Source organism: Ctenopharyngodon idella, chromosome 5 (genome assembly GCF_019924925.1).
Source record: "Ctenopharyngodon idella isolate HZGC_01 chromosome 5, HZGC01, whole genome shotgun sequence".
Taxonomy (NCBI): domain Eukaryota; kingdom Metazoa; phylum Chordata; class Actinopteri; order Cypriniformes; family Xenocyprididae; genus Ctenopharyngodon; species Ctenopharyngodon idella.
In genome coordinates this window covers 21,704,989-21,732,967 of record NC_067224.1, presented here as the reverse complement: position 1 = coordinate 21,732,967, position 27,979 = coordinate 21,704,989, and the positions used below count along the sequence as shown (strand labels likewise).

The 27,979-nt window shown below is 37.3% G+C and overlaps 2 protein-coding genes across 4 annotated transcripts; one reads left to right on the top strand and one right to left on the bottom strand.

Moving 5' to 3' along the window:
* Positions 1-261: 261 nt before the first annotated feature.
* Positions 262-1,523, top strand: LOC127512089 (interleukin-8). Its single transcript, XM_051892690.1, has 4 exons — positions 262-419; positions 711-846; positions 1,088-1,171; positions 1,301-1,523. The coding sequence occupies exons 1-4, from the start codon at positions 356-358 to the stop codon at positions 1,341-1,343; spliced, it is 327 nt and encodes a 108-aa protein (XP_051748650.1). The 5' UTR covers positions 262-355; the 3' UTR covers positions 1,344-1,523.
* Positions 1,511-27,979, bottom strand: cnot6l (CCR4-NOT transcription complex, subunit 6-like). Of its 3 annotated transcripts, none has more exons than XM_051892686.1 (13): positions 27,812-27,979; positions 25,133-25,254; positions 24,312-24,498; positions 23,647-23,732; positions 23,471-23,560; positions 23,293-23,361; positions 23,051-23,208; positions 22,164-22,318; positions 21,931-22,082; positions 10,891-11,118; positions 9,149-9,351; positions 8,208-8,413; positions 1,511-2,525 (listed from the first exon to the last, which is right to left on the bottom strand). In XM_051892686.1, exons 2-13 carry the CDS (start codon positions 25,242-25,244, stop codon positions 2,489-2,491), a joined length of 1,683 nt encoding a protein of 560 aa, XP_051748646.1. In that variant the 5' UTR covers positions 25,245-25,254; positions 27,812-27,979; the 3' UTR covers positions 1,511-2,488. The 3 variants fall into 3 exon arrangements, with proteins under 3 accessions (XP_051748646.1, XP_051748647.1, XP_051748648.1); XM_051892687.1 differs by having other exon boundaries at positions 1,511-2,522; XM_051892688.1 differs by lacking the exon at positions 27,812-27,979 and adding an exon at positions 24,829-24,944.

Genomic DNA, 27,979 nt, shown 5'->3' with positions numbered 1-27,979 from the left:
ACAATAAATCGCACTGCCACTGGTAATTAAATCTAACGTAAGTACATGTGTAACAAGAACACTAAAATTAAGTGTAACCGTAAATTGAAACGTAAAGTCCCGAAAAATAAAATGGGATGTAGAGCTATAAATAAATATGCAATTCTTTAATGTGAGTTTATGGTATTATATTTCCATCTCCTTTTAGAGTAAAGCTAGAAAGATATTTTCCCCTGACAACCAAAATTCCAACTCATATGCATATGTTTTTTTTTCCCCCTTTATCACTTCCTCTTTTGAGCATCAATATAAACTGGGCCGAAGACGCCTTTAGTCACATAACTTGCTTCACTCTACATCTGATCTCATCTTCAACATGGCACTGAACTCTTATTTACTGCTGGCAGCTGCTGCCGTCTGCTGCTTCACAACCCTCAATGGTAAGAGTACAAAAAATATTGTCTTATTTAATTATTACATTTTAAATTATATCATATAATTTTTGTATAATTTCATTTCATTAATAATTTTGTTTAATTTAATTTGATCAAAGATGTATGTATAAACCAGGTGCTTTGAAAAAGTTTAAAAGGCTGTTCATTATTCTCTCAGTTTTTGTTGTAAGGACAAAATGTATTTATTTATTTTTACAAATTAGCCATTCATTCTGCTTTTGATTCTGATAAATATTGTACTTTTGAGAAACATAATTCTAACTGTATGCCTTTCAGCATTCCCAATGGATGGCTTTATAGCCAATAACAGGTGTCAGTGTCTGACCACCAGCTCAACCGTAATCCCACCTCGACTATTCCAGAGGATTGAGATCCTGCCTCCAGGAGCACACTGTCGCAAAACCGAGATCTTGTGAGTCATGATGTTTTGCTTCTACACTTCAATCACAGACATGGGGGAAATGTGCAAGGGGTGCACATTTCCTCTCTTCTAACAAACCTCAGAGCTCTCAAAAATACGTTACATTATTTGCACATTTGCCTACACAGCTCTCAGACAAAATGTCACTTATAGCTCCTACAAATTAATTGTATTTGTGCAAGCCAGACAAATATTGTTACATATATTCATCAAATCTCTTTAAATTCTTCAGGATTACCAAAAAGGACAACAGAACAGTTTGTATAAACCCTGATGCACCATGGATCAACAATTTCATCTCAAGAGTAATGAGAAGGTAGGATACTTAAGTTTTGACTCCCAAAATCAAAACTGTCTCATCTAGATTTGACCTTTTTTTTTTTTTTTTTTTTTTTTTTTTTTGCATTGTCTAACTATCTACTCCTTTTGTTTCTTTTTCCTTTAGCAAAAGAGCTGTAAAGGAAACTGCTGTGCCCACTGTGGCATAAATCAATGTGGACAAGAACAACCGCAAGAAAGTTATTTTCCATTCTTTCAATTATTCCTTTCGTTCAACCAGCCAACTCAAGCTACTACAGCCACATTTTTTAAAAATGTTATTGTAGGCTGCCTACAAAACCTGTAATTATTTCTTTGAAATAAAAATCTCACAACCTTCTACTTTAAAATGACATCTTTATTGCCTTTAAGGTAGGACACTATGACAGGAATTTCAGTTTGTTTTACAAATGGGCCACATGCAGCACCATTTTCAGTTGCAAAACAACAATAAAGATGAGTTTTGTTTTCCATATAATAACCATATGCGTTCATAGACCAAAGATTTAGAAATGTATGTTCCTCAGTCGAGGCATTGGGAAAAGTCATTGATAAAACCATAATCATGTTGGGAAACTGCTTTTTTCCCCCTGCCAATTCTATTAATTGTCCGAAGTTTATTAGGAAAATTATGCTTTACATTACATTACAATCATGTGACTGACCTCAATCCCTGGTGCCTCAGTCCACATTCAATGAAAGACTGACACGATTTTCCACATGCATTTATTACTAGTTTTAAAACACTGTCCCTCGGTTTCACAGACAAGGCTTAAGATAGTCCTAGACTAAAATGCATGTTTGAGCTGTTTTAACTGAAAGCAACTTAAAATATGTCAGTGTCATTGTTTTGTCTCAAGATGCACACTAGTAAGGTTTTTTTCTAGTGTATATTTATAAAAGATACTTAAATATCCTAACTGAACTAAGGCCTAAGCCTTGGCTTATGCTAAGCCCTGTCTGTGAAACCGGGCCTGTGTGTTCATCAATCTGGATTAAAATAGCTGGCTAGTCAGGCCATTTAGCAATTATATTTGGAAATATATTCAGTTGGTTCAGTGGGAATTTCTGTAAGGACTACCGGATATGTTTCAAACATAATATAAGTCTCAGAAAACAAAACTACTGCTACCACTAAACCAGGGAAACAATGCAAAGCAAGCACTGCTGACCATGACACATTTTAATAACAACAACATTATAACTGGATCACGGTCACTTTAGTCATCATGTCTCTCTGGTGAAGAATAGACATGGATGGGTGGATGAATGGATGAGTGGATGGAACGGTGCAGGGATGGATGCTGGTGCTGGCTCACTCTGTAAGTGTCTTGCTTTCACAGGCAGTGCTGCTGTAGAAAAGATTATTCAGACTAGGCACAGTTTGAAAAACGTGGAATGAAATCATTTTCTGCAAGTGACTTCATAGATGCTAATAAGAGTCATTTTTCTTGTGTTGGATGTTCTGCTTTTAGAAATTATGCAATGTCAAATATTGCTCATCATTTCCTTTTTAAATAAAGTGATGATTTTGATGAACGTCAGATATTAAAAAATGTCAATGTGTTGTCTGTATCAAAACCAAATATGTAATTAATCTTTACAGGGATGGGAGTTAATCAGCGTGGTTGTTTTTTTTCCCACCCCAAAGACAATGGCAGTAAGTAACATGCAACATACATAGTCCAACACCGCATAGTCAACTTCAACACCTTTGACTTCTTGAAGCTTTTTGCTCATACCAGCTCAACACAGGCACAGTCTGCTAAAGCATGTTAGGAAAGCTATAGCTTTGTCCAAATAGTCATTGTGTGAGCCTGGATGCATCAATTAGACAAGTACTACCAGTGTTGGGGAAAGTTGATTTGAAACGTAATGCATTACAATATTGCATTACTCCCTTAAAAAGTAACTAATTGTGTTACTTAGTTACTTTTTAAGAAAAGTAATGCGTTACATTACTTTTTTCACCTGGGTTGGGCAGGATCTTTTTGTTTTGTTTTTTTTTTAAATAAAAAAAGTTATATTTTTGGTCAATAAATTGAGATTAAATGCATAAAAATATTTGTTTTATTTAACACATTTAATTATTGAAAGTTTGCATAGTATTCTGACTTTGCATTTCACTGATTTTATTCATTTTGAGGAACACTGAATTTTTCTTTTTGTGCAAGTGCACATTTAGTCCAATAACCATCATGTTCACGCACAAAGCCTCTGCACTTAAGTATTTTTTTCAGCATTTTGACAAAAGAGCTGTCAGTCAATAAATGGGAAAACAAAGTAACTTGCATTACTTATTTGAAAAAGTAATTCAGATATTTTGTTGTAAATTTTAAAAGTAATATGTTACTTCACTAGTTACTTGGAAAAGTAATCTGATTACGTAAATCATGTTACTTGTAATGCGTTATCCCCAACACTGAGTACTATCAACAACTTACACTCTTCACAGGTTAAACATCACAAAATGCTCCAGGATTTTAACTCAACACCTCGCTTTAAAAAATATATATGATTGCTTGTTTGGACAAAAAATGATTCATAAGCAATCATGCAGAGAAATGTCCCCACAGTACAATAGTCATGTAACAAACAACAACATGCCACTGATATCAAAGAAATGCTTTAGAAGTTATTAGTTTGCCCAAATGCAGCTTAATGCTGTAATACACTACATGACTTTTGTTCAGATTTTTGCCTCAATTTACAGTCTGGACAATTCAACACAAGTTGCCTGAAGTCAGAGCCAATGTGAACATTTGATTTCACAGAAAACTGCATAATGTATGATGGGCACAAACATTTTTTTTAGCGTCAGTCAGTCTATGATCCATCCAGTCAGAACATATCAAACATATTTGATTATTTGAGCCAAAATTAGATTTTTTTTTTTTTTTTTTGATAGCAAGACCATTGTTGCTGCATGTGTTATTGTGTTTGGAACGACTTTAAAGTCTGGTAGAATGTGATCCTCAGTCAGCGTTTCCCAAACTGGGTGCCGTCTGGCGAGAACAGGGGTGCTGTGTAAAAACTCCTTCAAACTTTTTTAAATTGCTAAAATGTGTAAAAAATCATTTATTATGTACCATCAATCTGTGATGTCCCAAATAAAACACACACACACACACACACACACACACACACACACACTTACAATAAAAATGCGAATCGTAAGAAAGGTTGGTCTGAATTGGTCTGAAGGGTTGCGCATGATTTCATTCCCAGTGCATACACATAAAGCCGCCTCTTTTTCATGGCTTGTTGCACTTACGGTCAAATACACACGAAAATATTGTCACTATGTATGTCTTGCCTCGTATTCACATAAACACATCGGTTGTATCCTATACGTAGTGCTGTCAACGTTAACGCATGCGATTGATTTTATCCGTTTAACGCGTTAAAAATATTTAACGCAGCATACGTTTTTTTCCTGTCATCCTTTGGCTAGCGTTACATTATATGATCACGTCTTCTTCATGCAAATGCTTTTAAACCATTCAAGAGCGACAAGACAAACGAGAACGCGCTGTCTGTGAATGTTCTGACAGACACACGACGCACAGAAAGACGCGCGCCAGAATCAAGTTTTCTTTCGCGCTTGAACGAATAACAGCACGCAAAATTATGCCAAAATGTCAGTTTTGTGTAGTATCCTCCTCATAAGAGCAGTTAAATAAGTATTAAACGAACTGGGACGCCTGCCAAATACGCGTCATGTGCAGCGGCAGCAGATCTTAAAGTGACAGCAGCCACTAATGCCGTCATCTTTAATGTTAATCATAGAACAAAGGTAACAGAGAAAATTACTCACTGATCTTGACTAAAGAGCTTCTGTAGCTTTAATAAGGATTAATATATATTTAATTTACAATTTATCTAGTGTAGACCGCTTAGACCATAGAAATTTATTCATTTTCTGTATATTTCCTGCCACAGGTAGGCCTAAATATGACATTTATTATGGGTTTATGTGAAGATTGTTTTAAGTTCACTTAAATTAAAAATTGTTTTATTTTTTGGAGCCTAATAAATTAAATTAAAATGTATAGCTTTCAATTACACTGTAGTGCTGAATGGCAATAATTCATGTTTAAAAAAAGAAAAAAAAATCAATTTCATTGAGAAGTCAGTAGCAGTGTTACTATCAGTGATACTGGCCTTCATTCATAAAAAGATGCCATTGAACAAGTAATTAAAATATACTTGTTTCTACATTAATTTGGAGATAACTGTAAAATTATTACATTATAAAATATATTAACTTAAAATAAAAACAAGCTATCAAAATTATCCCAATATAAAAACACAAATACACTGAGTGAGCAAACATTTAGGCTAGGTGAGATAGTTGTAATGGTAATTGAGCAATATTTATATATGAATAAATGCCTTAATTAAAATCTGTCATGAAAGTGATCTCTTCAGAAGAAATGACTGATTTCCTAGACTTTCAATGGATGGACAAAAAAATGGATAATATTAAAAATATCTATATGACAGTAGGCCTATATTCGGTGGTTCTTCCCTGTGGTATTGAAAATCGATAATTTTCAAGGTATTGTATCAAAGTAGTATCATCACAACACTAGCGGGGTGCCACAAATTTTTGAAAATTTTCAAAGGGTGCCGTGAATGAAAAAAGTTTGGGAAACACTGGTTTAGTGTATGATGCCCAGGTTTTTCTGTACTCATTTACAAAATTGGAAAGTGTATGTCTACTGTTTTAAAATCTGTTCACAATTAAAAAGTCATGTAGCGTTCATTCAAGTCATCCCAGCTTTTAGAGAAATTTAGTAAACTCCGAAACATAAATCCTCGAGAATCATAAAAATTTAGATATAACGGCGATAAAAATGACCTCTTACTTTGGAAACGCTCTTAAAGGGGTCATGACATGGATTTTTTTTAAAATTATTTTAATATGTTCCTTGAGGTCTGGTTATAATGTTAATAAAGCGTTTTGCACAAAAAACAATTTTATATGTTGAAAAAACAATTATTTTCATCCCTCATTCTGAACCTCTGTCTGAAATATCCTGTTTTTATAAGGCAGCTCCTTTAAGGCTTTTCTGTAAACGGCCATTGTTATGATTGGCCAACATCATTGCATAGGAAACGTTATCAACGCCCACTCACTATTGCGCACAAGTGTTTTGAAAACATTATCCATATAAAATCATCATTTACAGACAGAGCATTATAAAATTGTTTACGATTTGCAATTTTGCTGCTGTCAGATCCAATACAGCTGACTGCTTCATCTGTCAACATAAGTTTCTTTGTGAACTCTCCTTTACACTGTGCCTCATTTACAAAACAACTTGTGGTCAACTTCTCCGAACAAACATATAATCCTCCAATGTGATCCGGGACGCCATTAAAAATAACCAACCACTCATTTCTGATGCTGGGATCCTTCTGAAGTCTCTACAGAGAACAAGTCAAAGCGAACGCTCCTTTATGCTTCTATTTACTCTTCCATTTGTCCGCTTGTTGACAGAGTCAAGCGCATACAGTAAAGTGACCCGTTCACTGTAGTGAACTGTATTCACTGTAGACAGCTTCAGTGATTATAATGGGTTCTATTTGCTTTTGACGCAACGCTTGCGGTGTAGGTACATGCAAATGCATTTGCCGTCACAAGTCCCCCAATATCCAAATCCAGATTAAATAAATGCTTTGTTAATTAGGAGGAGGATGTTTTAAGTTCTGAAACTTGCATGATGTTTTAATGGTATAAAGACCTCTTAAATGTCAAAAAATCAAGGTAAATTTAATTTTTCATGTCAGGACCCCTTTAAATAGTATACTTTTGCCAAACAAATAAAATGAGAGCGTCTTGTCATTTTTCTAATTTCACAAAATTAGAAATCACAAAATGCCATTAATAAACATGAATTGACGTTCAAATTGTACAGATGCAACTGACTAGCCATCAGCTCTGAAAAAAGTGTGAAACAACACAAAGCTGATTCTGTCATCATATAATTTTTTTCTTCTGTGGAACACACACACACACACACAAAAAAAATGTCTCTCTGTTTTTGTTCATACAATGGTCAAAAATGGAAGTCAACGGTAACCAAACTGTTTGGCTTTTTTGTTCCACAGAAGAAATTGTAATACAGGTTTGAAAGAACGTAAGAGTGAGTAAAGCAATAATTTGTACCTTAACACCAACCCTGCCAATCAGATGAGATGCTTGTTGACATCAATGAGGCTGGGAGAACTTTGTATTGTGTAAATATACATCAGTACGGTGATTTGTGATTTAAATGTTGTTGCAAGCAGCAAAAGAAAACAGCAAACATACACAGCTGGGTTACAATCAGTAGGGCTGGGATCCTCTTTAATAGTGTACATTTTGGACTTAAAGAAATATTTTGGATAATACTTCACATTGCACTATGAAGAATTTTCAATTAAAAATAGAATGCTGAGAAATCCAACCTCATTCTAGTTTTCCACTTCATTAACTTAATGCAAATCCATCTTCTGGTAACGTCAAATAGGGGAACTTGAGTTTGTATTAGACAGGATGCAATGACTGTAATATTTGATGTTGCAAAATTTCATTTGAATTCATTGTTTTCTTTGTCAAATTTATGAGATTGTGTAGGGGAATTCAAAAGAGGATGCTGATCAAAACAGTCTTAATACTCATGCTGACATTGTTATGCTACACGATCTGTCTACGCATATTTGTTACACATTTCTACCATCCATATACTGACACATGGCTTATACAATCTCACATTTAGATTCAGACAAATGGATCAATTTCCCTGAAAGCAGCATTTGTTTAGTACCAAACAGAGAATCCCAACCCTAATTTGGTATTAAGCTTTTGTTTTCAAGTTGGAAAACGTAATAATAAGATCATACAATCGTGTGCAAAGGTTAAAAAAGGAACAAAGTAGGTGAGTACTTCACTCCTTAATGTGTGTGCCTATATTTTTAGGGACTCATGATAGGAGTTTGTCCATGATTTGGGGTTTAGGAGAGTAGGGGAAGGGGGGCTGCACTACCTGTGGACAGGCAGATGCAGCCCGTTGAGGGGGGGTAAAGGCGGGTGGTACTCCAGCTGAGCCAGGAGGGAAAAGTGATCAGAGGGGATGTGCGGGTGTGGACAGCCGGTTATGTTGTTGTCCTTCAGCCACTGAGTCTCCAGTGGACCCAGAACACCCAAAACACTCATATGTGTCTTAGAGAAGAAGATGTAGTCAATCACACCCTTCAAAAAAAAAAGAAAAAAAAAAAAAAAAAAAAAGGAGGAAGCAGGTTTTAAAAAGGGGTACAAATCTCAATATGCAGCATGCATCTAGACTGTGACAAAAATGGTAAATTGTAAATGCAAAAAATAAAAATTTGCGCTAATAATTTAAACTCAGGAGCCCAACAGCAGCCCAACAGTGCCCTGGTTTCCATGCACTACAGTAACAAAGAGTCACGATTCACTAATGAATGACTCCTACGAACCAAGTCTTTTTAATGAGCCTGTCAAAATATCTCAAATTTGCTCATGAGTTAGCGCTTGAATCATTACTGACTCTCTCAACGTGAACCAGGAACATTTATTGTGATGTATACTTTAGGTTTGTGAGACTTACATCAGCCTATTTACTGACTTGATATTCATATGACAATTAAAGATACATATTTATAGAGTTTTGTTGTGATAAATTAAAAACAGTATGCTATAATAAATAATGGCATTCTAAAGATAACAAGCAAGAAGCTATGAACTCAATGAACTGAAACACTTCTGAACAAACTCTCTGACCTAATTCCTCAATTTGTCAATAAAAAAAAGTTGTTTCTCTAAAATGTTTCATTTTTGGAGCAGATTGATCCCAAGTCATTTTTTTGCCATGTCTGGAGCCCTGATATAAAATTCCCAAGACCCTATATGATCTCTATTCTAATTCTGACTAAAAAAAAAAAATCTCTGAATTATGCATCTCCTCACCTTGAAATCATAAGTGTAATTGGTGTAGGGCATGAGATTCCCCTCGTAGGCACTCTTCAGCTGGAAACTGTGTGTGATACTGCCATCCGGCTTGCCGTTTTTGCCGTTGCAACTGAAGTTGGTTAAACAATCGCTGTAACGCAGTTCTTTAAAGTCTTTGTGATTTTCCGCAACTCCACCATTACTCAGATATTCCACCACACCTGTGAGAAAAAACGAGGAAACCTAGTGATGCTGAGACAAGGGCTTCATAACAAATCTAACTGAATCAAAAATTGATGTCAATATTTTTCATAGGACTGACATTAAAAGGGACAGTTCACCCAAAAATGTAATCATCATTTACTCACCTTTATGTCATTCCAAACCTGTATGACTGTTTTTCTGTGGAACTTAAAAGATGGTATTTTTTTTTGTCAGTACAATGGAAGTCAATGGTGACTAAGATTCTTCAAAATATCTGTATATCACACAGATTTGCATGAAGTGGAGTAAATGATGACAGAATTCTCATTTTGGGTGAACTATCCCTTTAATATTGTAGCAGGTGGATGTAGTTTTAACCTAATGTAAGGAAAGGAAAAGTCAATTTCCCCCCATCCACTCCATGGGCGCTATTTTATGGCTTCTGTGGTGGTAGTTGTACTTATATAACATTAAAAAAAATTCTGTGTGCTGGGCTAAATGTGCTCGTTGTATGGTTGTACATATGATGGTATTTTTACCAGATGATAACTTGTGAAGAGCTTAGAAAGTGTGTAATAGAGTCAAAACAGCACCAGGAATTCCTCTGTCAGAGATGGTGTTTCCAATGTCTGTAATGAACGATGAACTGTAACTGTCTATGACTAGAAAACCCAGGTACTGTATGCTTGAGAACTTTTTAGGGTCGCATCTTGTGACATCACATCCTGTTTTGGTTCATTTAGATGTCTTTGGTCCATGTTGCATTCATATTTCAGTCGAGCCGCACCAGAGTTTGTTTGGAAGACCCACCTTTTTAACAGTTCACACTTATCACTTATTCAAATAAACTGCACTAACATAGCAATTCATAGCTTTCACATGACGTCACACACTTTTAGGAATGCCCACCTGGACGGCAAAACGAGGCTTTCCTCCATTGCCCGCCAGTGATTTTTACCAGGTTTGTACAAAGTACTAATGAAGTAAGACAGTAATATTAAAAGACCGAATTGAATATACACCTTGTTGATGATGCATACTATGTACCGGCAAGCAGATGAACCCAGAATATAAACGCAACACACAATTATTATAAAGAAAACACTTAACCATTTAACATATTGTGTTCATATTCTGGGTTCATCTCGCTTGTATATAGTATTCATCATCAATAAGGTGTATACTTAATTTGTCTTTTAATATCACTGTTTTAGTACATTAAGGCACTTTTTTTGTTTTTCACGCTAAGCGTTTTTAGAACAACTCACAGGTGTTGGATATGGATCATGGGTGCCCAAAACTTGCATTTTAATTCACATATTTTTATTTTTCTTCTTTTAAGATGTAAAATTGACAGGCCTGTAATGCAGTTCTATGGATGTTTTGCCCGCTCGGTCTCCGTGCCAGTCACATGACTGAAAACTATGAATAGCACCAGAGTTCAAACCAAACATGAACACACCCTTAGTAAGAACTTACACAATACAGATTTCCATGTGGGTTCCCCATTTTTTCTAATGTTTTTTCTTTAATAAGCAGTTCCAAATATCACTCACCAGAGTCGGGGAGGGAGTTTAGGTCAGCACACAGGACGATAGGGATGGAGCTGGTGTCTGACGTGGGAGAGGCAGAGCTGATAGATCCCGAGGCCCTCTCAGCAATGCTTTTTAGCTCAGACAGGAACATCATGGTCTGGATGAGCTTCACGTCTGAGTATTCTGGATCCCAGTGCATGTGGGCATTAGCTACCAGCAGATGCTGTTTCTCTGGAGGCTGCTTTAAACCTGCAATATAACACCACTAAAGCAAATGGGACGAAATTATTTCAATAAAGAGGAGGAAATGGAGCTGCCTCCTTTTATTTCTGAGATTTATAACTACAATTGACTATGTAATATAAGATTCACTGGTAACACTTTATAATAACTGCACACTATGAAGAATTAGTTAAGCATTAGTAAACAGTCAATTCATCATTTATAAAGCATTAATAGACATTAATAAGTTGTTCTTGATTCATGAGCATATCTATAATGTGTTTAATAATTGTATTTTCATACCTTATTAATGATCAATTTATCATTTCTAAATTAAGTATTACAATATTTATAAACCAGTTATTTAGGAGTTGTCAGTGGTTCATAAGATCATTTAGAAAATGTAAGTAAATGATTAATAAACTATTTAAACGTACATTTATACATCTTATTATTTAGACATATAGTAATAGTTACTCAGTGTTAATAAATGCTTTATTAATACATATTCCTACTGTAATTCATAATTAATTTGGGTAGTTATAAAACATTTAGAAGTGGTCAGTTAACTATTTTTGTGAGCTCATCTAAAGTGAGGACTATTCATGCCTTGTAAAGCATAATGTAAAGAGTATGTTATGTTATGTTTTCTGGAGGAGTACAGGGATTTTTATTTTCTTTGAAATTGCAGAGGTTTACTTTTAATCAAGTTACATATCGTAAAGTTTCATTTTTTTTCCTTAAAATAAACATTATGTTCTGTATCTCCTTTATAAAAGCTTTACAAGGCATGAATAGTCCTCACTATGAGCTCACAAAAATAGTTAACTGACAACTACTAAATGTTTTATAACTACCTGAATTAATCATGAATTGCAGTAGAAATATGTGTTAATAAAGCATTTATTAACACACAGAGTAACTATTACTATATGTCTAAACAATAAGATGCATAAATGTACATTTAAATAGTTTATTAATCATTTACTTACACTTTATAAATGATCTTATGAACCACTGACAACTCCTAAATAACTGGTTTGTAAATAATGTAATACTTAATTTAGAAATGACAAATTGATCATTAATAAAGTATGAAAATACATTTATTAAACACATTATAGATATGCTTATAAATCAAGAACAAAGCATTTACAGGTGTATTTATAAACTGCTTACTAATGTCTATTAATGCTTTATAAATGATGAACTAACTATTTACTAATGCTTAACTAATGCTTCATAGCGTGAGTTATTCTAAAGTGTTACCGATTCACTATGTATAAGATATTTTATTATCAAGGTCATTGAAACAGGGTAAACTCTATGAAAACAGGAAACTGTTTTGAAAGTGCAATCTTTTACACAAAATATTGTAAATTGATTCCACTGAAAAAGATGACTATGCTGAGAAAGAAGAAATAAAGCAGAACCGGGGTCTTATCTGAATTACTGCTGACAAAAGTATTTTGATGACTAACTGAAAACCTTACATGGCAGACCAAGAGACGGTAAAATTCGTCATATCATTTCAAAACTGTGAAAGCTGAAGAAATTTTATTCAGCTGTATTCAGGCATCTTCAAGGTCATGTAAAGTGTTATCACTGAAATCCAACCCAGTATTAAATTCAACCATAGAATGTAATTCTATGTATCAGATCGTATCATAACCCAAAATTTTGACTGCCATTATTGTTTTATTTAATTAAATTGAATTTAAATGTTTTACCTTCTAAAACATTGAGGACAAATGTGATTGTTGATGTTCTTTTTAAGGTGTTTAACATCTAGGCATCAATCAATGTCTTAATTTGCCACACATAGCAAAAAATGTACATACAGACAGACAGATAGACAGACAGACAAACAGACAAACAAACTCAGACAGACAGACAGACAGACAGACAGACAGATAGACAGACTCAGACAGACAGACAGACTCAGATAGACAGACAGACAGACTCAGACAGACAGACAGATAGACACACTCAGACAGATAGACACACTCAGACAGATAGACTCAGACAGATAGACAGACAGACAGACTCAGACAGACAGACAGACAGACAGACTCAGACAGATAGACGCACTCAGACAGACAGATAGACAGACACACTCAGACAGACAAACAGATACACTCAGACAAACAGACACTCAGACAGACAGACAGACAGACAGACTCAGACAGACAGACTCAGACAGACAGACTCAGACAGACAGACTCAGACAGACTCAGACAGACAGACTCAGACAGACAGACTCAGACAGACTCAGACAGATAGACACACTCAGAACAGACAGATAAACAGATACACTCAGATAGACAAGCTCAGACAGATGGATAAACAGATACACTCAGACAGACAGACTCAGACAGACAGACAGACTCAGACAGACAGACAGACTCAGACAGACAGACTCAGATAGACAGACTCAGACAGATGGATAAACAGATACACTCAGACAGACAGACAGACTCAGACAGACAGACTCAGACAGACAGACAGACAGACAGACAGACTCAGACAGATAGACACACTCAGACAGATAGACACACTCAGACAGATAGACAGACAGACTCAGACAGACAGACAGACAGACAGACTCAGACAGACTCAGACAGACAGACTCAGACAGACTCAGACAGACTCAGACAGATAGACACACTCAGACAGACAGATAGACAGACTCAGACAGACACACTCAGACAGACAGATAAACAGATACACTCAGACAAACAGACACTCAGACAGACAGACAGACAAGCTCAGACAGATGGATAAACAGATACACTCAGACAGACAGACAGACAGACTCAGACAGACAGACTCAGATAGACAGACTCAGACAGATGGATAAACTGATACACTCAGACAGACAGACAGACTCAGACAGACAGACAGACAGACTCAGACAGACAGACAGACAGACAGACTCAGACAGACAGACTCAGACAGACAGACAGACTCAGACAGACAGACTCAGACAGACTCAGACAGATAGACACACTCAGACAGACACACTCAGACAGACAGACTCAGATAGACAAGCTCAGACAGATGGATAAACAGATACACTCAGACAGACAGACAGACAGACTCAGACAGACAGACAGACTCAGACAGACAGACTCAGATAGACAGACTCAGACAGATGGATAAACAGATACACTCAGACAGACAGACAGACTCAGACAGACAGACAGACAGACTCAGACAGACAGACAGACAGACTCAGACAGACACACTCAGACAGACTCAGACAGACAGACAGACTCAGATAGACAAGCTCAGACAGATGGATAAACAGATACACTCAGACAGACAGACACACTCAGACAGACACACTCAGACAGACTCAGACAGACAGACACACTCAGACAGACTCAGATAGACAGACAGACAGACTCAGACAGACAGACTCAGATAGACAGACTCAGACAGATGGATAAACAGATACACTCAGACAGACAGACAGACTCAGACAGACAGACAGACAGACTCAGACAGACAGATAAACAGATACACTCAGACAAACAGACACTCAGACAGACTCAGACAGACAGACAGACTCAGACAGACACACTCAGACAGACACACTCAGACAGACAGATAAACAGATACACTCAGACAAACAGACACTCAGACAGACAGACAGACTCAGACAGACACACTCAGACAGACACACTCAGACAGACAGATAAACAGATACACTCAGACAAACAGACACTCAGACAGACAGACAGACTCAGATAGACAAGCTCAGACAGATGGATAAACAGATACACTCAGACAGACAGACAGACAGACAGACTCAGACAGACAGACAGACTCAGACAGACACACTCAGACAGACACACTCAGACAGACAGATAAACAGATACACTCAGACAGACAGATAAACAGATACACTCAGACAAACAGACACTCAGACAGACAGACAGACTCAGATAGACAAGCTCAGACAAATGGATAAACAGATACACTCAGACAGACAGACAGACAGACTCAGACAGACAGACAGACTCAGACAGACACACTCAGACAGACACACTCAGACAGACACACTCAGACAGACAGATAAACAGATACACTCAGACAAACAGACACTCAGACAGACAGACAGACTCAGATAGACAAGCTCAGACAGATGGATAAACAGATACACTCAGACAGACAGACAGACAGACAGACTCAGACAGACAGACAGACAGACAGACAGACTCAGACAGACAGACAGACTCAGACAGACAGACAGACTCAGACAGACAGACAGACTCAGACAGACACACTCAGACAGACACACTCAGACAGACACACTCAGACAGACAGATAAACAGATACACTCAGACAAACAGACACTCAGACAGACAGACAGACTCAGATAGACAAGCTCAGACAGATGGATAAACAGATACACTCAGACAGACAGACAGACAGACAGACTCAGACAGACAGACAGACAGACAGACAGACTCAGACAGACAGACAGACTCAGACAGACAGACAGACTCAGACAGACTCAGACAGACAGACAGACACACTCAGACAGACACACTCAGACAGACAGATAAACAGATACACTCAGACAAACAGACACTCAGACAGACAGACACACTCAGACAGATGGATAAACAGATACACTCAGACAGACAGACTCAGACAGATAGACTCAGACAGATAGACTCAGACAGACAGACACACTCAGACAGACACACTCAGACAGACAGACACACTCAGACACACTCAGACAGACACACTCAGACAGACACACTCAGACAGACACACTCAGACAGACAGACACACTCAGACAGACACACTCAGACAGACTCAGACAGACAGACACACTCAGACAGACTCAGATAGACAGACAGACAGACTCAGACAGACAGACTCAGACAGACAGATAAACAGATACACTCAGACAGACACACTCAGACAGACACACTCAGACAGACAGACACACTCAGACACACTCAGACAGACTCAGATAGACAGACTCAGACAGACACACTCAGACAGACACACTCAGACAGACAGACACACTCAGACAGACTCAGATAGACAGACTCAGACAGACACACTCAGACAGACAGACACACTCAGACACACTCAGACAGACTCAGATAGACAGACTCAGACAGACAGACTCAGACAGACAGACTCAGACAGACACACTCAGACAGACACACTCAGACAGACACACTCAGACAGACTCAGATAGACAGACAGACAGACTCAGACAGACACACTCAGACAGACAGATAAACAGATACACTCAGACAGACACACTCAGACAGACACACTCAGACAGACACACTCAGACAGACAGACACACTCAGACACACTCAGACAGACTCAGATAGACAGACAGACAGACTCAGACAGACACACTCAGACAGACAGATAAACAGATACACTCAGACAGACACACTCAGACAGACACACTCAGACAGACACACTCAGACAGACAGACACACTCAGACACACTCAGACAGACTCAGATAGACAGACTCAGACAGACAGACTCAGACAGACACACTCAGACAGACAGACACACTCAGACACACTCAGACAGACTCAGATAGACAGACTCAGATAGACAGACTCAGACAGACACACTCAGACAGACACACTCAGACAGACAGATAAACAGATACACTCAGACAGATACACTCAGACAGACACACTCAGACAGACACACTCAGACAGACACACTCAGACAGACACACTCAGACAGACAGACACACTCAGACACACTCAGACAGACTCAGACAGACAGACTCAGACAGACACACTCAGACAGACAGACACACTCAGACACACTCAGACAGACTCAGATAGACAGACTCAGATAGACAGACTCAGATAGACAGACTCAGACAGACAGACTCAGACAGACACACTCAGACAGACACACTCAGACAGACACACTCAGACAGACACACTCAGACAGACAGATAAACAGATACACTCAGACAGACACACTCAGACAGACACACTCAGACAGACTCAGATAGACAGACTCAGACAGACAGACTCAGACAGACACACTCAGACAGACACACTCAGACAGACAGACAGACACACTCAGACACACTCAGACAGACTCAGATAGACAGACTCAGACAGACACACTCAGACAGACACACTCAGACAGACAGACACACTCAGACACACTCAGACAGACTCAGATAGACAGACTCAGACAGACAGACACACTCAGATAGACAGACAGACAGACTCAGACAGACACACTCAGACAGACAGATAAACAGATACACTCAGACAGACACACTCAGACAGACACACTCAGACAGACAGACACACTCAGACACACTCAGACAGACTCAGATAGACAGACTCAGACAGACACACTCAGACAGACAGACACACTCAGACACACTCAGACAGACTCAGATAGACAGACTCAGACAGACAGACTCAGACAGACAGATAGACTCAGACAGACAAGCTCAGACAGACAGATAAACAGATACACTCAGACAGACAGACTCAGACAGACAGACACACTCAGACAGACAGACAGACAGACAGACTCAGACAGACAGATAGACTCAGACTCAGACAGACAAGCTCAGACAGACAGATAGACTCAGACTCAGACAGACAAGCTCAGACAGACAGATAAACAGATAGACTCAGATAGACAAGCTCAGACAGATGGATAAACAGATACACTCAGACAGACAGACAGACAGACTCAGACAGACAGACAGACAGACTCAGACAGACAGACAGACACACTCAGACAGACAGATAGACTCAGACAGACAGATAGACTCAGACAGACAGACAGATAGACTCAGACAGACAAACTCAGACAGACAGACAGACAGCAGGGTTCCCACTCTTTCATGAACACTTTTCAGATTCAAGGACTTTCAAGGACTTTTTAAAGCACCATTTATTTTATATCAAGCACCTATCAAATTCAAATCCCAGCATATGGAGCGTCATGAAAGACCTCTTACAGTAGGCTACTTAACATTTTAACCCTCCCATTGCATTTGCATCCATTTTAACCTGGAAGAGGTACAGAATCATTTGTACATTAATTTTGGAAATATATTAAAACCGTTTGCAGCTTCCTTATCTCTAATGTTAACAATCTTTCCACACTAGTTTTGGTTTTCATTTTTTATTAATCATTACTTGAGTAAAAACATTATAATATAGAGAGAATATTTTAAAAATAAATTTACAATTCAATAAATTCACAATTCATGATTTGATCACAAATCTTTTTCATGTTGGTTTTACTATTTTGCCATTGACTGAGCAGTACTGTCAAACTAATTTCCCTATATATTAAAAAAGTAGCCTTACAAGGTAACAAAATATAAAAGAAAAAAAGAATGACAGACTTTCAGCCCAAAGTGGATGAAGATAAAAATACTAATTTGGTTTCTTGTTAAAGCTACTGTATTAAAGAAATTTATATATATATATAAAAAAAGGAAATTCTGTCATTATTTACTCACCGTAGAAGTTGTTTTAAACCCGAATAAATTTCTTCTGTTGAACATACAAGTTTTTTTTTGAAGAATGTGGGTAACCAAACAGTTGCTGGTCCCCAGTTCCATAGTAGGAAAGAAAATACTATGGATGTCAATGGGTACTAGCAAATGTTTGGTTACCCACGTTCTTCAAAATATGTTCTTTTGTGCTCAGCACAAGACAAATTACTACAGGTTTGGATCAACTTTAGTGACAGAATTTTCATTTTTGGTTGAACTATCCCTTTAAGGACAAGTCACAGCATGTGTTGTCTGTCCCTTTAAGGCTCATGCGCGCATCTAATATATTGACACGCATTCGATTTTCTTTCAACTGCTTACTTTCACTTTACACTTAACCGATGGTGTAAACCTTGTGTGTATTTGACAGTATTAACAGAGTAAGATGCGAATGATAACTTTGTCCAGCAAATGCAGTTTTTGACAGAGTGTGCGCGCTTCGGGTGTATCCGCTCCGAAAAGCATGTGTCACTGTCAGACCAGCACGCGGATAAAATGTTTAACCGGCAAGGCTTTAAAACGCATGCAAATAATACATTTTTGTGAATAACTGCAGTGTTCCGTGAGTATAACTCTACCGCTGTGTTAACATGTTATGTGAATGTATATCGCTTTGTATTACACAGTATGTTGAGATAGAGGTGCTAGGACTGCAACTGACACAAAGCACTATAGAACAATGATATTTCTACAAAATCAGATCGTGGAGACCTTTTAATCAGTGGTGTAGTCTACGTGATACGCAGGTATACGCCGTATACCCACTAGGAAAGGTTAAGGATTTCCGTATACCCACTTAAAAAAGCGCGAGGATACGTAACCATCCAATAAATCACAATAAGATTTGTTGTTTTGTTGCTTTTGACATGAAACAAAGTCTCATATTTCAAATTCTGCCCATTTTACTACGATATAAAAAAAACCTAAATACCGTTTCGGCGCTCTTTAATGTGTCGTGACCGCTGTAGCGCCTCATCAGTTCAAGAGAAGTGGCAGCGTGACGCGCACGTGAACTGATCCTCTCCTCCGCTTTAATACCAGTTACAGCGCGAAATAAACATGAATGAACTTCTGAAGGCATGTTAAAAGATACAGTACAACTTAACGAAATCCGTATCATGTCTCGTGTATTCGTGTAATCAGTGTTTCAACCACGGAAAGACGTTAATAAAATAGCTTGTAAACAATGTCACGTAACGTCACATTTAGGCTAACATTACCTCAGAACAAACAGTGACCATAAACTCGTTAGTCAGCTAGAAAAATGAACTCTAGAGAGGAGCATTTAGCTAAATATATGCACCATATTACAAATTAATTATATTTTTTTATAGTGTTCTTCAATAGCCTATATAATGCATGTTTGAATAAATCTGTCAAGTTGACAGCCACCATTTAAATGTTTATATTTCAAAAAACGAATTGGAGTAGAAATAATTTTAAAGTTAGTAGGCCTATTACAACTTTATTATTACAAAAATTTCCTTAAGTGTAGTTTAAGTTCGTATGCAAATCAGTTCATTTTAACCTTAAATATTAATGTAGTACCAACTGATTCCCATGTATATTTTACAGTATTAGTTGAGAGATTTTTTTTCTTGAGAAAATTTGCCATGTACTGTACCTGATATACAGTATATCCAAAATAACTGATATTGAATCGAATTTCAAGTTAGTGAATTGAAATGCATAACCATGATGACAGACTGGCAGGAAATGGTGCAAAACAGAAAAAATCCAAACGGGGTGATATTGTGACATGCTGTTAATCCTCATCTTTCCATTATTGTTACACTCTAAAAAATGCTGGGTTAAAAACAACCCAAGTTGGGTTGAAAATGGACAAACCCAGCACTTGGGTTAAATGTTTGCCCAACCTGCTGGGTAGTTTTATTTAACTCAACTATTGTTTGAAAATGACTATGTGGCTGGCCAAAATTAACCCAAAATAGGTTGGAAATTAAAAATCAGACACATAATTACTATAGAAGCAACAATAATAATCAAAAGGTGATCATTTATTAATAAACAATTTAATAAATGTTTATTGTTTAATTATTATATTTAATATTAATAAATGTTAATTTCCAACATATTTTGGGTTCATTTTAAGCAAGCAATACAGCAATTTTTACACAATAGTTGGATTAAATAAAACTACCTAGCACGTTGGGCAAACATTTAACCCAACCGCTGGGTTAAAATAACCCAATCACTGGGTTTGTCCATTTTCAACCCAACTTGGGTTGTTTTTAACCCAGCATTTTGTAATAATAGTTGCAACTTGCACTGTTGAAATGTGCATTGAAACTTGCCAGCTGATAAAACCTATGATCCAGAGACCATATTCATATAACATCTAAGGCTAAATGTAGATCTTAACTGGCTGAGGTAGATGGTGATTGACACTAAACAGTAGAAAATCAGTCCAGAGTCTCTTCAGCTGTAAATGTCATTGGATGTTAAAGTCTTGTGTTGCTTAAAATAAATTGACATGTTGATAAAACACACATAAGCAGTCTTTCAGAATGCTCTCAATTACATGTAGCCTAGATCAGATACATACTATATGCATTAGCAAGTGTGGTGGTGCTTATGGGGTGTTGCTCTGGGACGGGTGAGTATGAGGCTGGGAGGGAAAAATCACAGTATACTCACTACAAAAAACTAGACTACACCACTGCTTTTAATCGTCCACGATCAAAATCGCACACCCCTATAAGAATGTTCATTTCGGACACAGTAGTGTCAGCTCAAATGTCCAAACAAGCAGGGGGAAGTACCGCAATGGAAAGCACTCGGTAACTGATTGTAAAATAATATTCCAAAACAAATAACTAGGATTAAGAGGGACATGTTATAATTTTCCCAAAATTTATTTCAAATTGAATTCAAGCACTTTCAAGGACCAATATTTGTTTTCAAGTACTTTCCAGGCCTTGAATTCATGTGTCTGAAATCCAAGTACTTTCAAGGCGCATGGGAACCTTGAGACAGACAGATACACTCAGACAAACTCAGACAGACAGATAGATAGACTCAGACAGACAGACAGATAATATGTGTTGAATGATTTTTGGCCTAAAAATTAATTCAGTCATGTAATCTAATCTAGTGTTTTGTTTGTGAACTTAAATTCATTTTCAAAGACAACAGTTATTATTGTCATATCATGTACACATTTTTAACCTTTAGATCTACTGCCATCTACAGGACAAGACTAAACAGCAGCATGTGAAGAAGAGGAAACCAGGAGCTAATTAATGTCAATTACATAGTTATCATTCAAGGTCCTTACCACTAGCAAACAGGTCTTTCTTCACCTCCAAAAGGACAGCTACTCCGATGTTATCTTTGGTCATGACTCTATTTAGCATAACCTCCGAGCCCTCTGAATTTGCCATGGCAACCTGATTGAACTCCACTGTGTGTTTCTGCACCAGAGCGAATCTGGAAAGTAAAAAAGGGGCACAGGATGAGCTGGATGTCATTTCACTTTAAGCCTTGTAATGGATGGAAGGAGATACTCACTTCTCAGTCTTGAAGAAAACAGCACAGCCGTCCACATGTTTCCGCTCCTGTTCTGACACAAGTTTGGCACGAGACTTTGGACAGAAAAAGCCATCATATCCACGCTCTTTCAGTGTTTCCAGAAAGAAAGTGTAGTACTGCTCTGTTTCCACCTCCTGCACATGCAGTTGGAGAATTAGCATTGGAGCAAAGTGTAAACCACTACAGATATCAAAAGTACCATACAAATGTCAAGGGAAATCTATTGTATCAGTGCATATATAAACCACATTTTCATTAACCATATTAGAAATTACAGACATGAGAGGTACACTACTATTCAAAGGTTTGGGGTCTGTAAGATAATTAAAAAAAAAAATACTTTTATTCAGCAAAGATGAAAAAAAAGATCAAACGTGACAGTAAAGTACTTTTACAATGTTAAAAAAGATTTCTATTTCAAACAAACACTGTTCTTTTGAACTTTCTATTCCAGGAATTCTGAAAAATGTACCACGGTTTCAACAAAAATAAAGCAGCACAACTGTTTTCAACATTGACAAATAAGAAATGTTTCTTGAGCAGCAAATCAGCATATTAGAATGATTTTTGAAGGATCATGTGACACTGAAGACTGGAGTAATGATGCTGAAAATTCAGCTTTGCCATCACATGAATGCATTGCATTTTAAAATATATTCAAATACAACAGTCATGTTAAACTGCAATAACATTTCACAATATATCAGTTTCTACAGTATTTTGATCAAATAAATGCAGACTTGTGAGCATAAGTGACTTTATTTAAACAATTAAAAAAATCAGTGACCCCAAACTTTTGGACGTTCGTGTATATTTTGCTAATTTTAATTGAGATTTTGTGAGCTTCATATTGTGGAGCTTCATACCTGCAGGCTGATGATGTCAGCGTCACAGTTAGTGATCTCCTCCATGATGCCCTTCTTCCTGTACTCCCAGTTAAGAGCCCACGAGGGACAGTAGCCGTACAACTGCCTTGTTGCATACTTGTCACAGAGTACATTGTAGCACATTACTGTGAACACAGCTTGAGAACATAGACATTTAATATTAGCATTGCAGTTTCTAAATTAGGCTTTTCAAAAGCCTGTGATGGGATGCTACTAGGTACCTGTGGGCATCATCTGGTCTCGCTCCCTCAAAGTGATCCAAGGTCTTTGGGGGAGTTGTTCTGGGTGGACTAATTTTAAGATGGGAAATAGTGGAAGTAAATCAAATGAATACCTTAATTAAATGAATAACTTTTGTACTGTATTAATAAGCCGCTATGTATCTGTGTCTGTTATTACCTGCAAGATTGTCAAGCATGTAATTCAATAACTTCCTTGTTCCGTCAGGCTCCTGATACAGGTTGAGTATATCCTGGGACAATGGATTACCTGCAAAAGAAATATTGTTCTCAGGCCTAATGAAAAAAAAGTGCATGTTTGTTCTGCACATATAAACATTAAAAAAAACGCTTTACCTTTGAGGCCGAGGGTTTGCAACTGGAACAGCCGACCAAGTTCATAAGGCAAAACTCGTAAACAATTGTTGTTCAAAAGCAATTCCCTGGAAAAACAGTACAAAACATATGTTACCATGTAACAAGGTGTCTTTTCAGCATAACTGAATAAAATCGTTCAAAGTGATAATGACTACATTTTCATTTTTAGGTGAACTATCCCTTTAAATAGAATAATAAGCCCTCTGAGTCACATCCTGACTAAATTAATACATTTTCCTCCGGTTTCACAGACAAGGCTTAAGCTAGTCCTAGACTAAAATGCATATTTGAGCTGTTTTAACTGAAAGCAACTTGTACTGACATATCTTAAAATATGTCAGTGTCATTGTTTTGTCTCAAGATGCACATCAGTAATGTTTTTTTCTAGTGTACATTTATAAAAGATACATAAATATCTTAAGTGAACTAAGGCCTAATCCTGGTTTAGGCTAAGCCCTGTCTGTGAAACCGGATTTTAAATTGTTGATCAATTAGTATTAATGTTTTGTTGAAACAGCAAAACAATTTAGTGTTGTTAATGACTATAGTCTTTAAGAACTTGTGCTGAAAGGTCAAGAAAACAATTTTACTTAACTTCATTCTCACAGGAACTCGTAAAGACGGACCAATTTGTTAAAATGTACCTGAGAGTCACCATGTTGCCAAGTTCTGCTGGCAGGCTGCGCAGTTTGTTGGAGGACAGATTCAGGTAGACGAGATGGGGCAGCTTTGCGATTTCAGGAGGAATCCGGCTCAGGTTGTTGTTGTTGATGTGGAGAGCAGTCAGATGGGTCAGCGTCCATAGTGAACTGCTCAGGCTTCTGACCCGCCCTGTACCACAGAAGCACATTCAGAGTAAATATTTTTTCGCCAAATATTACAGAGAACATACATAAGGATAAATGTATAGCAGGGGTGTCCAAACTCGCTCCTGGAGGGCCACTGTCCTGTAGAGTTTAGCTCCAACTTGCCTCAACACACCTGCCTGGAAATTTCTAGTATGCCTATTAATCCTGCCTTTACATGCTATCGGAATTTGATCATTCCCACTTCTGAAATCGTGATTACGAGCTCATTGCAATGGGAGGGTGTTCATGTGCAATTTTTTACCTAGGAAACTTGTATTTACGATAATTCTGATAGCACATGAAGGCATAATACCTTGATTAGCTGGTTCAGGTGTGTTTAATTGGGGTTGGAGCTAAACTCTGCAGGACAGTGACCCTCCAGGAGCAGGACTGGACACCCCTGATGTATAGCTTCAGCACTAGAAGTGACTTTTGAAAAAAAAAAAACAATTTAGTAGTTCAGTATATGTAGGCTTTCATGTTTCACTTAAGTGATTTATTCATTAATTTCTCCCATGTCAATGTTCTTTCAGCGGCACATTTTTTTTTTTTTTAAATAAGTTTATTTTATTAGTTGAGGAAAAAGGCTGAAGAACTGAGGAATAATAATAACTAACCAGAAATCTCCAACTCGGTCCAATGTGATTTCTTCCCACTGGCCGCTTCCTCAGCTGACATGATGGTGTATAGTCTGCGTGGATCTGGAGGATCATATTTTTCCTTTGGCATGCCTGTAATTCTGAAAATTCATGCAGAAAATATATGATTCATCACCATTTCTCTTAATTACAGTATGTCACTCAGGTCATTTTCTCAAATATTTGTATGAATCATAAACTGAGAGAAAGTTGAAAGCCTGATCTTTGAGTCAGCTGGCAGTGTAACTGTAATTGTAATGGTCAGTTCAGGAATGCCGTGAGCGTGACTGCCTCTAAGGCCTCAGACCAAGCCGGACCGCCCTTGGACACACTAACATTATGTAAACATGATGTAAATCAGACAACAAACAAGCCCTTGTACTTGAATTTAAAATAAAGCTTAAGAAAAACACTACGTGGCACTAATTAAGGGTGTAAAATATCAACATATCATATACACTACAGTTAAACATCGGAAAGATTTTTTAAATATTATTTTTATTTAATATTTTTCTTATTCTCACCAAAGGTAAAACACAATATTGTGAAATACTATTACAAATTAAAACAGGGTCATTTCATGTTTACTTTAGCAATATGCCGTGCCGTCTGTTTACTTTAGCAATTAAGATTGCTAAACTAAACAGGTTTAACTAATAGACGTACCAATCTATGTGTAAAAATAAAATAATGATGCTGCCATCTTTTTAAAGTCATTTTTACACCCCTATAATTTGGCTCCAAATCTCAGGTGAAAATTGTCATTTTGACCCCCCATCTATAGTGGATTACTCAGTAAATATACATCCATGACATTTAATATTTGGCTTTAATATTTGGCCCTGGTAAAAAGTACTTACTTATGTAATTCTTCAGAAAAAAAATATTAACAAAATCAAAAATTTGAGCCGGGGAAGCTTCCTAAACTTAGTTGATTTGACACGGAATAACCCGATAACCGTTTTCAATTTTAATATTTTAAAATGTAATTTATTCCTGTGATGCAAAGCTGAATTTTCAGCATCATTAATTAAGTCTTCAGTGTCACATGATCCTTCAGAAATCATTCTAATATGCTGATTTGGTACTCAAGAAACATTTCTTATTATAAGTGTTGAAAATGATTGTGTTGCTAAACCGGGATACATTTTTTCAAGATTCTTTAATGAATAGAAAGTTCACAAGAACAGAATTTAATTGAAATAGAAATCTTTTGTAACATTATAAATGTCTTACTGTCACTTTTGATTATTTTAATGTGTCCTTAAAAGTATTAATTTCTTTCAAAAAATTAATTTCTTAATGACCCCAAACTTTTGAACAATATATTCTAAAAGCCAGCATGAGAGAGCCTGAACGCTTACTGAGAGACAGACAGCTGATGTTTACACTGAAATGTTTGAGTAGTTGATATCTCTCATGCTGAGCCAAAACATTATGGCAATCTAGGGCACTGACAGAGTTTAACTTAGTTGAACTTTGGAGACATCGCAGAACTTTCTTATCAATCCCTTTCAGCTGTAAAAAGATGAAAGCAAAACAGCACTTTCACATAAGACACTATTAATAGGTGAAGCCACCAGCAAGAACTTTTGAACAGATGACTGCCCTTATTTGTCTTGTAAAGAACACACGCCGCACTGTAATCATTCAGTCGCAGCTGTTATACACACAAAAGCTCACTGCCAAGAGCCAAACTCTAAGATCTGTTTGGGTATAACATATCCTACTTCTGAAATCTACCTTCTGAAAGTTTTTTACATGCAGAACTTCAGATACTTTATTAATTCTACTAGACTCTGGACTAGATATCATATTCATGTCAGTGTGTCACTCAGACCATCATATTGCACAGCAACCTTGTCTCACTTCTCATCAACACTGTGCATTGCTACTGTCAGTACTCTGCACGTATAGTGTAGATTTCATATAGTGATATATAATTTCATAAATTGTGTACATTATGTGTGTTCTGTTCAGTGTGTATTGTGTATTCTGTCGCTGTGTGTATATAGTCGTGTGCACATGAAAAGTTATTTGACTGAACACTATGGCGTACAATATGCAAACAAACGCTGGGTCACGATAATGACAGCTGAGGCGTTACGTAACCCGCTCTTTGAAGTTACTAAGTAACTTCTATGAACAAAAAAAAACACAAGTTCAGAACTGAATCTTACATGCAGTTAGTGTTAAAACGCCTTCAAAAACGTCGTGGTGTTTCGCATTACAGGTAACAGCGAGACAACGACTCATATAGTTGTCAGCTACTCAAACGGCGGGGTTTGTTATGTAAGGCTATTATTATTAGCTATTCTTGCTATGTCAAAAAAAGTTGTGGCCTGGGTGATTTACATAAAATAAGTTTTGTTGGAGAGCTGACAACCACAACATAAAAAGCAGGAGCAGATTTGGCCGTGCCACCAGGTCAGACGTTCCTCGTCATCACCAAATACGGTCATCTATAAATCAGGAGAAACTATGTGGCGTGTAATAGGTTGTAACACTGTTCTCTCGTGTTTATTAAGTTACAGAACACACCCTCTCCTTGTCTGATCTTCTTGAGGTAGTGCTGGAGACGTCAGGCGTACGTTATATGACACCCAACAATAAACAACACAAAAAGAGCACGCTGGAATGCAGTACGTATAGTCTTACCTGCATTCGGGAGGTGGGAGAGGAGCTGCTGGTGTGATATGATCAGAGACATACAGACAAACTGTGACCGATCCTCATCCTGAGAGTCGGGCAGAAGGAAGGACAACACTCTGAGCTTCCGCTCCAGTCCACGGTCCTCTTAGGAAGTCCGATTCATTTCTGCGAATC

Bases quoted from the DNA above. Each gene is read 5' to 3' on its own strand.
- cnot6l (XM_051892686.1), bottom strand. From the start codon at position 25,244: ATGCCAAAGGAAAAATATGATCCTCCAGATCCACGCAGACTATACACC. The intron at 23,209-23,292 runs GTACCTAGTAGC...TATGTTCTCAAG, and splicing joins AGACCAGATGATGCCCACAG to CTGTGTTCACAGTAATGTGC. The intron at 22,319-23,050 runs GTATGAAGCTCC...CTGCATGTGCAG, and splicing joins CTGACATCATCAGCCTGCAG to GAGGTGGAAACAGAGCAGTA.
- LOC127512089 (XM_051892690.1), top strand. From the start codon at position 356: ATGGCACTGAACTCTTATTTACTGCTGGCAGCTGCTGCCGTCTGCTGC. The intron at 420-710 runs GTAAGAGTACAA...TATGCCTTTCAG, and splicing joins CTGCTTCACAACCCTCAATG to CATTCCCAATGGATGGCTTT. The intron at 1,172-1,300 runs GTAGGATACTTA...TTTTTCCTTTAG, and splicing joins ATCTCAAGAGTAATGAGAAG to CAAAAGAGCTGTAAAGGAAA.